The sequence below is a fragment of the Amblyomma maculatum genome, chromosome 9 (genome assembly GCF_055883805.1).
Source record: "Amblyomma maculatum isolate TAMU_Amacu chromosome 9, ASM5588380v1, whole genome shotgun sequence".
NCBI lineage: Eukaryota > Metazoa > Arthropoda > Arachnida > Ixodida > Ixodidae > Amblyomma > Amblyomma maculatum.
In genome coordinates, this window is record NC_139352.1 from 78,729,848 (window position 1) to 78,742,364 (window position 12,517).

At 43.6% G+C, this 12,517-nt stretch overlaps 1 protein-coding gene across 1 annotated transcript; it reads left to right on the forward strand.

Moving 5' to 3' along the window:
• Positions 1-1,692: 1,692 nt before the first annotated feature.
• RnrS (ribonucleoside-diphosphate reductase subunit M2) lies at positions 1,693-7,095 on the forward strand. The gene is made up of 7 exons (XM_084579193.1): positions 1,693-1,850; positions 2,695-2,739; positions 3,306-3,563; positions 4,124-4,257; positions 4,751-4,979; positions 6,352-6,570; positions 6,815-7,095. Exons 1-7 carry the CDS (start codon positions 1,791-1,793, stop codon positions 6,965-6,967), a joined length of 1,098 nt encoding a protein of 365 aa, XP_084435319.1. The 5' UTR covers positions 1,693-1,790; the 3' UTR covers positions 6,968-7,095.
• Positions 7,096-12,517: the final 5,422 nt, after the last annotated feature.

A 12,517-nucleotide genomic window follows, 5' to 3' on the forward strand; every position in this document is an offset into this window, starting at 1 on the left:
CTGCATTGAGGCAGATCAGCGCCTGCGCACAGACGGCACGCGGTAGCGGCAGTAGTAATTGTAGACACAAAAAGTATCTATTACAAAAAGGGCCCTGTCAAGGGGGCCGGGAATATTTACTTCTGACATAACATGAATTAAACGCAATCACAACACAGATCGAGTCATACGAGAATAGCGAAAACCTATAAATTCAAACGCAGCTAGGAGAAAGTATGAACAATTATCAAAGGAGTCAATGTGGTTGCAATTGCATCAGGGGGCAACTCGTCTCAACCAAGATTTCGGATTGATAAATCTTTAGTTGTTTTGAAGTAGAAATTGAAATTTTAGTCTTTTTTTTTTTTCGCGCTCACAGTAGGGGCAAGATATGGCGTACTGTTTAATCTAAAACACGAAAAAAAAAAAAATGTTCGTTGCATGGAATTTAAAAAAATAATAATAATACGGCTTTCTAGACTAGCGCCTAAAGGCTGAATACTGGGCGTTTTGCATTGTTGAGCGAAGTTTGTTCCGAAGAAAACGAAGTGTGTACGGAGGATGGGCTTTTAATGGTTATGTCATTTGGTAAACAACAACAAACATGTTGCGCATACTGACACTTGAGTGACGCAGTACGACAAAGCGGCGCCATAGTCACACAAATGCAGTGCCACTCGAACTGGCCAGGCCGGCTGGCCCTGGCGCCAGCCTTCGCGTCTGCAGCTTTGAACTTTGGCGCGCAGATCCGCCTAATTTTCCTTCTGAAATCCCAGTACTCAAGCGTTTGCGCATTCCGCCTCCGTCAAAACGTGGCCATGGTGCGATTCAACGCAGGATGGGGCAAATTGCGCGGCCACCGCAAGTATATATTTCGCTCCGGAAACTGCCTCTTCAAACTTCCCATCCATATTTTGTGATATGAAGTGTACACACACGCCATTCATTTTATCCATTTAATTGCCTTTGCGGCGCGCTTGGCGTGTATTTCGCGCACCAGCACACCTTGCTGACATCGCAGACCGAGATAAACGCAGTACTCTACTAGCAGAAATTAAAGCATGAAAGCCTGCGCGTAAAGCGGACCTTGAATTTGTTGTATTTGCTAGTCGACGTCGCATAGCACTATGAGTTACCGGAACAGTGTTCATAGCATTCACAGTGCTTATTTGGTTTACTGTTTAATGTACACCTGATGTGTACAATCCTGCAACATAAAACAGGCCAGCTGCGCTAGCTGCTCGATCGATGTGCGATATATTCTTTCTCATTTTGATTATGATTGCATTTCTTGGACCAGCGACGACCCAGCAAAATTCTCTTCGCTTTTCCTGCTTTACATTGAATACAGTCACGCAGGTAAAGCAGCCCTCGCCAACGGCCCTCGCGTACAACGTTAGGATACGCCTGCGTGCATAGACTTGCCCGCGCGCCCGCGCGCGGTGTGGCAGTTTTTTTTTTATTTTTTATTTAGTTACCACAAGTGGCGACCTCTTTCAGCTAGAAGAAGACTTTAAACATCGAGAAATTCGCCCTTTTACGAATTGTATAACGGCTCAAGAAATTTCAAGCACATTCGTGACTGTAACGCTCTTATTTCTGTGCTGAATCGATGTTAAAAAACAAAAACAAGCTATTTTGTTACCTGTGATTGGTCTAGGTTGGTAGACGTCACTTTCCACGCAGTGGCGTATTCGCGTCTCGATTGGGTGAGCTGTTCAATCGAGGGAAAAAGCTGCTTTCTTGGCGGGAAGAAGCACATTCGCGCGCTAATTCTGTTCTGGTGCGGTCGTGTAAGGAATACTGCAAAAATGTCTCTGGCTGCGCGGGACATGAACGTTATCAACAAGCTGAAGAACAAGGAAAATCACGTGAGTTTATGCAGCATACATTCATAGTACTGCGATAGATTTGGCAGCCGTTAGGTGTGTGTAGTGCCTTCTCACGCCCCGAAGCAATATGTGAAGCAGTGCACCTGAAGCTATCACTTCTGCCGGTGTAAAAACTGGCTTTCGATCCATATCGTACTTCACAGCTGTGAGTAGGAATGGTAGTGCTTGCTTAGGGGCCAAAATATGCTGACGCTACCGACAGCAACAAGAGCCGCGTTGGTTCCACATAGTTACTGCTTTGTGGTTTGGCATATGTCCTAGGTGCTTATGCAGACCTCTTATGACCAGAAATGTTCAAAAGAAGCTAGCTTTATCGTTGGTTCGAGTAGTAAATTGCTTTGTGCGACACTAGAGTGCTTCAACTGTTCAGCGCGAAAGGGGCGCGGGCCAGCCAGATGTTCGTCGTCCCGCCAAAAACGGCGGGCGTAGCCTCGCTGCACCTCATAATGCTACTTGCTTTAGTGGGCGCAGCCGCCCGAAAGGAAAGCAGTATAGGACAGTTTTCTGGACCAGGCCTTGCTGACTATTATTTTAAGAAATTTGAAACCCAGTCCCCATAAGGTGGCCGCGACGAATGATAGCGCCGGGTTCTGTTGAGTGGATCACTTGGCTGGCGAAGTTTCATCTTACTACCCTGTTCATAGCACTGCGAAAACTATTCCGAGCGTGGAAATTCTACTGACCTTTACTTTGTCACTGTTATGCCTTCTGATATCTCGTTAAAACATGAATCCTTTCGTAGTAAGAGGAGAGTATGCGAATCCCGCAGTACTGATTGCAGCAAAGCATTTTCATTACGTGTTTTCTGTTTACTTAATTACAGGCACCCGACGGCAGCATCTCCGATTCCGTTAAGGTTGAGAAGAAGGTGAGCAGCATGTTTCCACTTTCTCGCCTCTGCTGCATGCTCTGCTTCAACCGCCCGGAAGCGGTCGAGTCATTTGTTTTGCCATCCAAATACGCAGAAAATGTGGTTTATTAAAGTTGTGAACTCTAAACATCTGGTTGGCGTTGAACCCGCTCAGTGTGTCCGGCTGAGTCAAGATGCAATCGGCCATGACAACATGCGTTCAGTCTCATGCGGATACGGTCTACGCTGCCGCGTAGTTTGTCACGTATCTATGGGACTTATCGAGTCAGCTGACAGAGCTGCTAAAAGATATTTAGTCACACCACCTGCGAAATACTGCCCCCCGAATCTCGCATTTTTGCGGGCAGCTTTGCAGACACAAACGCCGCCTGATGGTTTTGGCGCCAACTACTGATGCCCGTTTGCGAGCTTGGACTTTACGGACTGTGTTCCGTGGCACTCCACAGGTGGCGCGACAATCTGAAAAAGAAAACTTACACGCATTATTTTTTGTTTAATAGATTTTGAAGGTCATTTAGGGAAAAAGCTGTGCAGGGATAAAAGCTTTGCCGTCTGTGTTGCAGCCGGCACGGCGGTCGGCACCCGTGGAGGACGAGCCGCTTCTTCGCGAGAATCCTCGTCGGTTCGTGATATTCCCGATCGAGTATGAGGACATCTGGCGCATGTACAAGAAGGCAGAGGCGTCCTTCTGGACGGTGGAAGAGGTGGACCTGGCCAAGGACCTACCACACTGGGAGTCGCTCAAGCCCGATGAGCGGCACTTCATATCGCACATCCTCGCGTTTTTCGCCGCCAGTGATGGAATCGTCAACGAGAACCTAGTACGTATTGACATGATATCGGTGAAGCTCTCGCACGTGTTGCCCCCGGGCCAGAGCTGAAACTTTGTTCTGCATGTTCGATCTCCTTGATTACTGCATGCTAAGTAAGGCCACTAGCAATATTCATACACCCGTAATTAATTTTTGTCTAAGGTAAATTTAACGTTGTCGCATCAATTGAGTTCCAATAAGTGGTTGTCTTGAAAGTTTTTTACCCCATTCCCTGTAAAGCTTTGTTTTGGACCAGGTATTTTCATCTGATTGGCCTCCTATATGTGTGTCGTGGATCAAACTCGAATTTTATTTCTCGTTTAAAAAAGCAAAGTATCTAAACAAGTTATAGAACCTATAATAACTTTTTAAAGCCCTTAAACAAAGTCCAGATTTTAAACCTTGCTTTTGGCGCATGATGGCCTTAGTTGCCTATGTGCCATAAAATACAACACACCAACCAAAAATATGTGATGACTGTCCTCTGCAGTGTATGCTTTATCAATGAAAGCATTGCACCTGTGCGTGTAACGTATAGTACTAATATTTTTGCTGTCATTTGTTTGCAGGTGGAACGCTTCAGCCAAGAGGTCCAAGTAACAGAGGCACGCTGTTTCTATGGCTTCCAGGTGGCCATTGAGAATGTGCACTCGGAAATGTACAGCCTTCTTATAGACACATACATCAAGGACCCTGCTGAGAGGTGATTTTTTAATTCTTTCAGAACATGCACCTTCATTTAGGCTTAATTCACAGCCTAATTGTTTGTTCAGCTGCTATTCTAGGCATGGCACACTACCTGTAGACATAAATGGTTCTTTTGGCAAGAACCTAACTAGTGTAACAGTGGTACTGGACAGCTTAAGCTCTGTTAAAAAGGTAGAAATGAAAGACCATTCAAAGCAGATTTGTATTGCTTGCGATAGAGACTGCATTCATTCCATTAGCTTTCTGTGTTTGGGTACTGTGAACATATGTTGTCTTCAAGGAAATGACGTTTACCTTGGAGTTTCACTTAGCCACTGTTTCCAAAACTGTCTGGGTGTCACTTTAGCGGTGATTAAATATAATTAGGAGGTATACCAGACAAGAAAGTAGTTTCATTTCACCTTTCGTGTGTTAATTGCAGGAGAAAAGAAAATGCCAGTTGCCTGTAGCCCTATTAGAAAGTGTCCAGTTTCTGCCTACTCTCGCAGGGAGCAGTTATTTAACGCCATCGAGACAATGCCGTGCATCAAGCGCAAGGCGGACTGGGCTTTGCGGTGGATCGGTGACCGCAACGCCAGCTTTGGTGAGCGTGTGGTGGCCTTCGCCGCTGTTGAGGGCATCTTCTTCTCGGGCTCGTTCGCCTCCATCTTTTGGCTCAAGAAGCGCGGCCTCATGCCGGGACTGACCTTCAGCAACGAGCTCATCAGTCGTGATGAGGTACATTAAAAAGAAACCATATGGCTTGTCCACTAGACTGCAGTTTGTACATATGCAGCAGCACATATACTATTTGAATCAAACTTGTATATTTTCTGTTGAATTCCGCAAGTTTTATTTGGCTGTGTGATAAGTTGGAAGTGTCATAATCCCCTTAGAGTTGGATGTATCTGTTATCGACTGCATATGATACATAGTTAATTTGTATCTAATTAGTGCGAGCAGTGGTGCCAACTTCTAGACTGCTTTCGTGCTGGTAGCTGTGCAGCGTGGCTTTCATCTAACTGAAATTTTGTAGCGTGATGGTGTGCCTAAAGGTTTTCGTTACAACCCAATACATCTGCACATTTTAAGCCGTCCGAATTCCTGTTCAGCCTCCCAAAATGGGTGGCAAAAAGACGAGACTGCTGCTGTTGTCAGCTTCCAAAAAGCTTCGGGACTGCACCCTTGAACGTGTTGTCCCCACAGTGGAAGCAAAAGCAGATGCTGCCCGTGCTATTCAACTTCTGTCTAGCCCATCATTTGGCTGCAGGAGTCAAGCTCACGGGTACATATGACAAACTTTTACCATGCATGTGAAGAACAGAACAGGTGAATGTGCAAATTCTACTTTATACTAATATCCAACATGATTGATCATAAGACGGACATGTCATATCCCACAGCAGCATTGTATCCGCGGCTAATGGCGGGCAGCAGGCTTCGCTGCACTGCACCATTGACGGCGATCGTTCTCTCAGAGGTTAGCTTTATTATTCCGCACTAGTGCTTTTATATCTCATTGCCAATTGTGCGACGGAAGATACAGTGGCATAGGCGGTTGGTAATCAGACAGCTGCAGTCTTTTACAATAACCACCCTGTGCTCGTCAATCAAGGGGAAATGAGGGTGCTCGTTATAATACATGAAGGAAAGAAGCCAACAGTCGGCGAGGCCAAGGAAAGCGATGGGGATGGTACTTTATGTCTTTTTTTTTTTTTTAATGTTTACTTGGATAATCACAGAAATTAGTAATGTAATCTGTTTAGGGGAAAGATAATTCCTTGGCCTCGCCGACTGTTGGCTTCTTTCCACCCTGTGCTCGTGTCGGATGTCACTGATTCGGCTAAAACTGCTGTAGTGTTCACTCTGGCATACCATTTTCTATGCTACACGTCTGTAACGCATGGAAGCCGCCCTACCTGGCAGTTGGGTTGCTGTCAGTGCTGTGCGAGGAAGCCAACTTAACAGTGGTTATTTTCCAAAATTTATTTATTACTTTTTTTGCAATCTCTGAAACTGCGTGTTTTCGTTTTTTCTTTCTTTTTTTCTTCTTCCTTGTTTTGTGCAAAACTGCCTGCAGGAGTGACTGCTATTCTCTTTTTCTTGCTAGGGCCTACATACGGACTTTGCGTGCCTCATGTTCAGCCACTTGGTGCACAAGCCCTCAGCCGAGCGTGTCAAGCAGATTGTCTGCGACGCAGTGGTCATTGAGCAGGAGTTCCTGACGGAGGCGTTGCCCGTGGCACTCATCGGCATGAACTGCGAGCTCATGAAGCGCTATATTGAATTTGTGGCTGACCGGCTGCTTGTTGAGCTGGGGTGCGAAAAGGTGGGTTTTTGTTTCTCTCTGACTTGAGTCTAGTACCTTTCGCTTTTTTTTTTTTTTTTCCGGCACTTGAAGAGTATTTGCAAAATGCTCCAGCCGAGGCGATCGCTGTACTTCATTGCTTAGCCTCTTCTTTAGTCCTTGTCTTTTCCATGCTGTTCACCATCCTTAACTCAAGAACGTCGTGCAGTGACTAGCTTTGGGATTTAAGATGGCTGCTACAACTCATGTTTTCTCGCCTTTCCAGGTTTACAACTCCGAGAACCCGTTTGATTTCATGGAGCACATTTCCCTGGAAGGAAAGACCAACTTCTTTGAGAAGAAGGTTGGCGAGTACCAGAAGGCTGGCGTCATGGCCAAGAAGGAGGAGCAAGTGTTCACATTGGATGCTGACTTTTGAGTTACTCTGGCACGTGCGGTTTTATTTATGCTGAATGTGCATGCTGGTCTACTCGTGCGCTATTCTGACGTGTACATAGCGATTGCGATATCTCGTTCGGTGAAAATAAAGTTTTTATATATAAAAAGCTTTTAGGTGTCGTCTCTCTTTCAGTGATGCCCTGAGCTTATTGGGGCAGATGATTTCATACATGTGAAACACCAGGTTATGCAAGCATTTCCGCAGAAATAAGTTGGGGCATTACAAAAAGCGTGTGTTTTAGTGTTATATACAAAATTGTAGTGGGTTTTGTTGAACTGCTGAAAGCAATTGATAAACGAACCCATGTAAGCTAATCTATGCTGAAATGTAAAACTAAGTAATTGCTGGCATACCTACATAGGAAAATTTTCTTCAAGTAGTGAGTCAATATTGACATACAGCAGCAGGGTTTGCACAGGAAGTTCAAAAAAGGATTTGTAAAGGCCCTTGAAACACCATAAAGCTTTGATATTAAAAGCTCTCTAACAAAGCCAAATTGCAAGTTTTGGGGACGAAACTGCTTGCACTGACTCCTTTATTTTTGGTTAGTTCTGCATCATCTGTTTTAAATAAATGCTTTAAAATGAACAGCAAATGTTTTGGCAGACTGTGAGGTGACATGTCCACCATTTTTACGGAGACATTGTCACCAGTAGTATGATAGACAATTTTTCTTGCAGTTTGAAGCGTAATGCACTCCTTTGAAGTGTTCACAATCCTTCAGATTTTACTCGATAAAGCATGGCATTTTGGTGTTGCTGTCTACAAATGGCTCAGAACGGCCACTTGGAAAGCTTCAAGCACATATGCACGAAGTAGCAGCATTATGGGAAGTTTCATGCACTTGTTTCAGAATTCTGCAATTTCCTGCAAAGCATTCAAGTGCTAGTATTTAGTGCTCATTTCCCTTAGTAGAAGCCCATGTTATGGCAGAAAAATCTGATGGAAACTAAAGATGCCGCCTGAAAGGATTAAATTTGGGCTGTGATGGTGAAAACTTGTATTTAGTAACTAGAGAGAGAGAGATGACTGCAGGCTCCACTAAGCTAGGTGTACTTATAATGGGACGTCATTGGTTGAAGCCGTCCATTAAGCCTGTTGGACCAGAGCTCATTGTAACTCTAATCCACAAATTTGGGTACAGACCTTATAAATTTCTTAAATAAGATCAAATGCCTGTAGCAGCAGCACAATGGGAAGTTTATGTACTCTGGAAGACAGCTTGTTAGGGATGCCTATGCATGTGGATGGTTCTGGTTGTCATATAGAAAAATGGTTTAAAGGCAAACAAGCAACATGATTTGGAACAAATGATGTCTAGCAGGTTTTTCAGTTTGTTAATATTAGTAAAGTAGTAGGCTTCTATGCATCTTATGGATCAAGAGTATGTTTTAATTAATGGAAAGGCTAGCGCAAATTTGTAAGCAAACAATTTATGTGAAATGACAAGGGTGCAGAGATTGACCATCTCTTCTGGAGAACGCCGATTGTTTTGAGCCCTAAGGATGCTGAGATTAGGAGCAACGTAACCTGATGTTTAATGACTAGGGACATGACAAATATGATATGTCCAAAAAGGTAACTGGAGGTAACTGAAAGATTCTGTATAGAAATTCGGATACATTGTACAAATCCCGCCTGGCAGTTACAATAAAACCTTGATACATTCGCAGTTCATACTCCCAGAATCGGAGGCAATCAAATTTTTTATAGAGGTTAAACAATTTCACTCCGGTTAATGCATGCCAGGATAACACAATTTCTCATTTAATGTGTACAGATTATTGACACTTATTGGTTGTATATCATGTTTAGCGACCAGCCGTACACATGCTAATTACATGCGAGTAAGCCGAACCAGCTGAGTGTAGGCGACATGAAAAGTTAAAATACAGCTGCAACCATCAGTCACGGTGGCTTCTCCATTGTGTCTAAATGCAGAGGGGCGAAGCATTAAAAAAAAAAAAAGTGAGATTGTCTTTCTTGTGAGGACACGACATCTAGGAGGAAGCAGTAGTTTCTGCACAGTGCCAAAATGCAACGATGTGCTTCCAAATGAGCGAGTCGGGTCCGTGCCGTGGCGAATTTCCGCGATCCACAACTGGCAAGGCACTAGAAAAAGAGCTGTTATGCACCTTGTGCCAGGTAAGAAATGGCCAGTCAAAAAGTAAAAAAATGCCTCTGTGCCACTTTCAATTGTTATGTGTACTGGGTGAAATTTTTTTTCTATATAGCGTGTTGCACAATTAGAGGCGCGATGTAGAATGGTTCTCCAGCTAAACCGCGGAATCCTCGCAGTTCAAATTTTGCACAGAAATGGTATTTTGTTGCTAGTATTTTTTGCCAAATTTGCTTGGGGTACTTGCCTGATTTGATCAAAAGAAGTCAGATATTCCCATCTTATGCAGCGGCAACGAAGCTAACGAGCCGCTGCCCCAGCTATGGTACTGGTGGCGCCACCTCATGCTGCTTACAACAATAATAATGAGATTCTTGTTGAGGGGGGGAAGAGAAGGGGGCGGATTACACGGCCCTATAACTGTCTCCTGTACTTGCAAACCTTCTGCCACGGCCGGTCACGAGGGAGAGAGCGCTTCCCTCTACCTCGAGACCGGCCGTGCTTCTGCAAAACGTTCCCCCCCCCCCCCCCCCCCCTCTTTTTTCCTGCTACAGAGTTGTTGTAAGCAGCATGAGGTAGCGCCACCAATATCATTGCTGGGGCAGTATTGCACAAACATGTGCTGCCATCTGGCCAAGATTGAGAGAAGTCAATCGCGCGGGAGCGCTCGCTGGGCAGGTTTGAAAATGGCGCCCATACCGACGACGTCGTTTTATTCAATGCGACCAAGTAAGTTGTCCCTATTTACCTACAACTTTGCTAAATGTTCTGAATTTTGCAATGAATAGGTTCAGGAATGTATACGGATTATTTTGAGCATAATTTATCTTGAGGCAAGCGCCTATTTTGTCTGTGAAATTTTTTGTGTACATTGTATTGCACACTGGGACTGAGCTACAACACATGGGGCTGTTTTCGTTCTGTTCGCCGCAGCGTGGGAAGACGTTATGATGATCTTCAATTTTACTCAAAAAGTTATTTCCAATTGATAAGTAAGCAATGTTTGTAATTTAGGATTTCCTTGGCACCTGCCAGGGTTGAATCTGCCTCTGTACCACTTTCAACTGTTATAGTCTTCGAAGTCAGGTGGACTGGGTCAAATTTTTTCCAATATGATACACTTTTCCTGTGTGATTGTATTAAGGAGTACTTTTTTTTCTGATGCGTATATATAAAGTGTGTGGTGCTAAAAAGGGGAAAGCAGAATGTGCAAGCGACAGTCATGTCAGCTTCGAGCTGCACAAAAAAATTCTATTAGATACTTCACCCAATTATGAAAGTATTTTATAAGACAATTGAAATCCACTACATAGTTTGTAGTTAAAGAATAGTATAGATAGCTGAGGCGAAAAGTTTGACTAATTTTGAAACAATTCCCTGCTCCGACTGGAAGCAGCTCGACTCCAACAGGGAATTGTTACATAAACCAAGTTCAGTATGTGGCTGTGTGCAGATTTATTATGTCTATAACAATTTAGCTTGTAGTGACAATACTCATTAAATGCTCCCCACTTCTTCATATTAGGAGGAATACTAATTATCACACATGCTCTTCAGGTGTTTCAGATGTTTTACATCTCGGAGAGAGGGAGAGATGAGCTTTTCATAAAGAGCAAGCGTGATATTAGTCCAGGGTGGGCAGTCTCTTCAGTCCTGGAAGCCGTAGACCTGCGCCATGTCTCTAGTCCGGTTTACGAGACTACACTGGTTATCCAGGCTGGGGCTTGACAGCTGGGTCGTCCACTGCTCTTCCAATAAGGTCCCTGAATTTGCGCCCATATTCAGTGTATTAATGGTTACCTGGAGACATTCATTACTACTGCTTTAAAACTTGATGTCGAACAAGGCGAGGAAAGCATAAATTGTTCAAATCAAATATCTAAAAAAGTTTATGGTGAAAAAATTGGCTCCACAATTGTGGGACGATTTTTCAGGAGTACTTCTGGCGTTTAATAGTGTAGTTCAAGATGTATGCCTAATTTTTACGTCACATACGAGCTTCCAATACAGCAAAACATATTAAGATATGGAATGAAAAAGAAAGTACCATGGAAGGGTGTGTTTGGGCTCGCATATAGTGAGCTGGGTTAGACGTACCTTCAGCTCCTGAGCAAAGTTTTCCGCGAAGCATGCTGTCCGTAACAAAAATTAGCAGCAGGCAAAAAGTTATTCAGAAATAAACAAAAATATTAAGGTCTGCTTCGGCACAAAACAATGTGTAGTGAAGTGAGAACTGAACATATTAATTACCTTTGTAACTTGCCTATCAGTCTGGTGCCAGTATTTAAATTAAGAAACAAATACAGTGGATTGAAGTAGTTGATAAGCTGCGATACGTTTGTTGCAGTCTCGTGGCATGGTGACTTCATTCCGCGATGGCCGTTCATATCACGAGAATCGCTGTAAAAAATGGAAGTTGCCAGTCAAAATGTAAGGGATATGTATGCTCAGGAACAAATATTTAATGCAGGTCCGCCACTCAAACCATTTGCCGTTATTAATATTGGCAGGCATCCTTGCGCGCAGGTATATCCGAAGACTTACTGCGCCAAAGCAATTTTTCTGCACCCAGATGGCTGGTAGGTACAAAGTGCGATTATGCTGTTGAAAGCCTTCCTCACATGCACTGCAGCTAATGAGTGGGGAGACCGATCATGAGTGCTGGCATTGTAAACCGTGAAAAAAATCTAGAGAAAGGACCATCACTGGTATCCAAACTCACTATGTCCATCACTTCCGCTGGTCTCCGGTACTCAAAATGCGGGAAAGATGTCTAGTTTGGGCGCTGTTTTAGTCATTATCTATATTAATGCAACAAAAATACAGGGCATCAGCAGAGTCTATTGTTTCTGTGCATTGGTTGTCCAAACCGTGAGCTGCTACATTAATGAGGTGAAAATATATATTAAAAAAGCTTGGTCCCCTAAAAAATTATTGTCTTAAATTAATGAGGGTGTCATTAGAGATCTACAACATCGCTACCATATTTGTAGTCTCAGACTTCCAAAGGGACATGGTGCTCAACTAAAAAAGTGGACCTCTCTTCCTTGGCAATAGCGAGCCCATTCTCGTGACCACCACTGTAATGCTTTGCTCAAGAATGCCTTGATCAAAGCGCACTGTTGTAATAATTACACGCAGTGTGCATTGTGTTATAGCTACAGATATGCATATCAAGAACAACTTCATCAGACTTTTCTTCTTAACAGTAATTGTGTCTACAGCTTTTTTTGACTATGCTAGTATTTGTCTAGATGCAAAAGGTGATTTCACCAATAAACTTGAACCTAACAGTTTTTTCATCACTTCAGTGAAATTGTTGAAACTCCCAACATCAGTGTCGAAATGAACTCAGTGGTTTGGGCTCAAAGAACTTTCTTGACGGATCGCAGTATGCTCTTCAAAAAAGA

Excerpts from the sequence above, each read along its gene's own strand:
- RnrS (XM_084579193.1), top strand. The coding sequence starts at position 1,791 with ATGTCTCTGGCTGCGCGGGACATGAACGTTATCAACAAGCTGAAGAAC. Across the intron at positions 2,740-3,305 it reads CCGTTAAGGTTGAGAAGAAG|CCGGCACGGCGGTCGGCACC; the intron begins GTGAGCAGCATG and ends TCTGTGTTGCAG. Across the intron at positions 4,258-4,750 it reads ATCAAGGACCCTGCTGAGAG|GGAGCAGTTATTTAACGCCA; the intron begins GTGATTTTTTAA and ends CTACTCTCGCAG.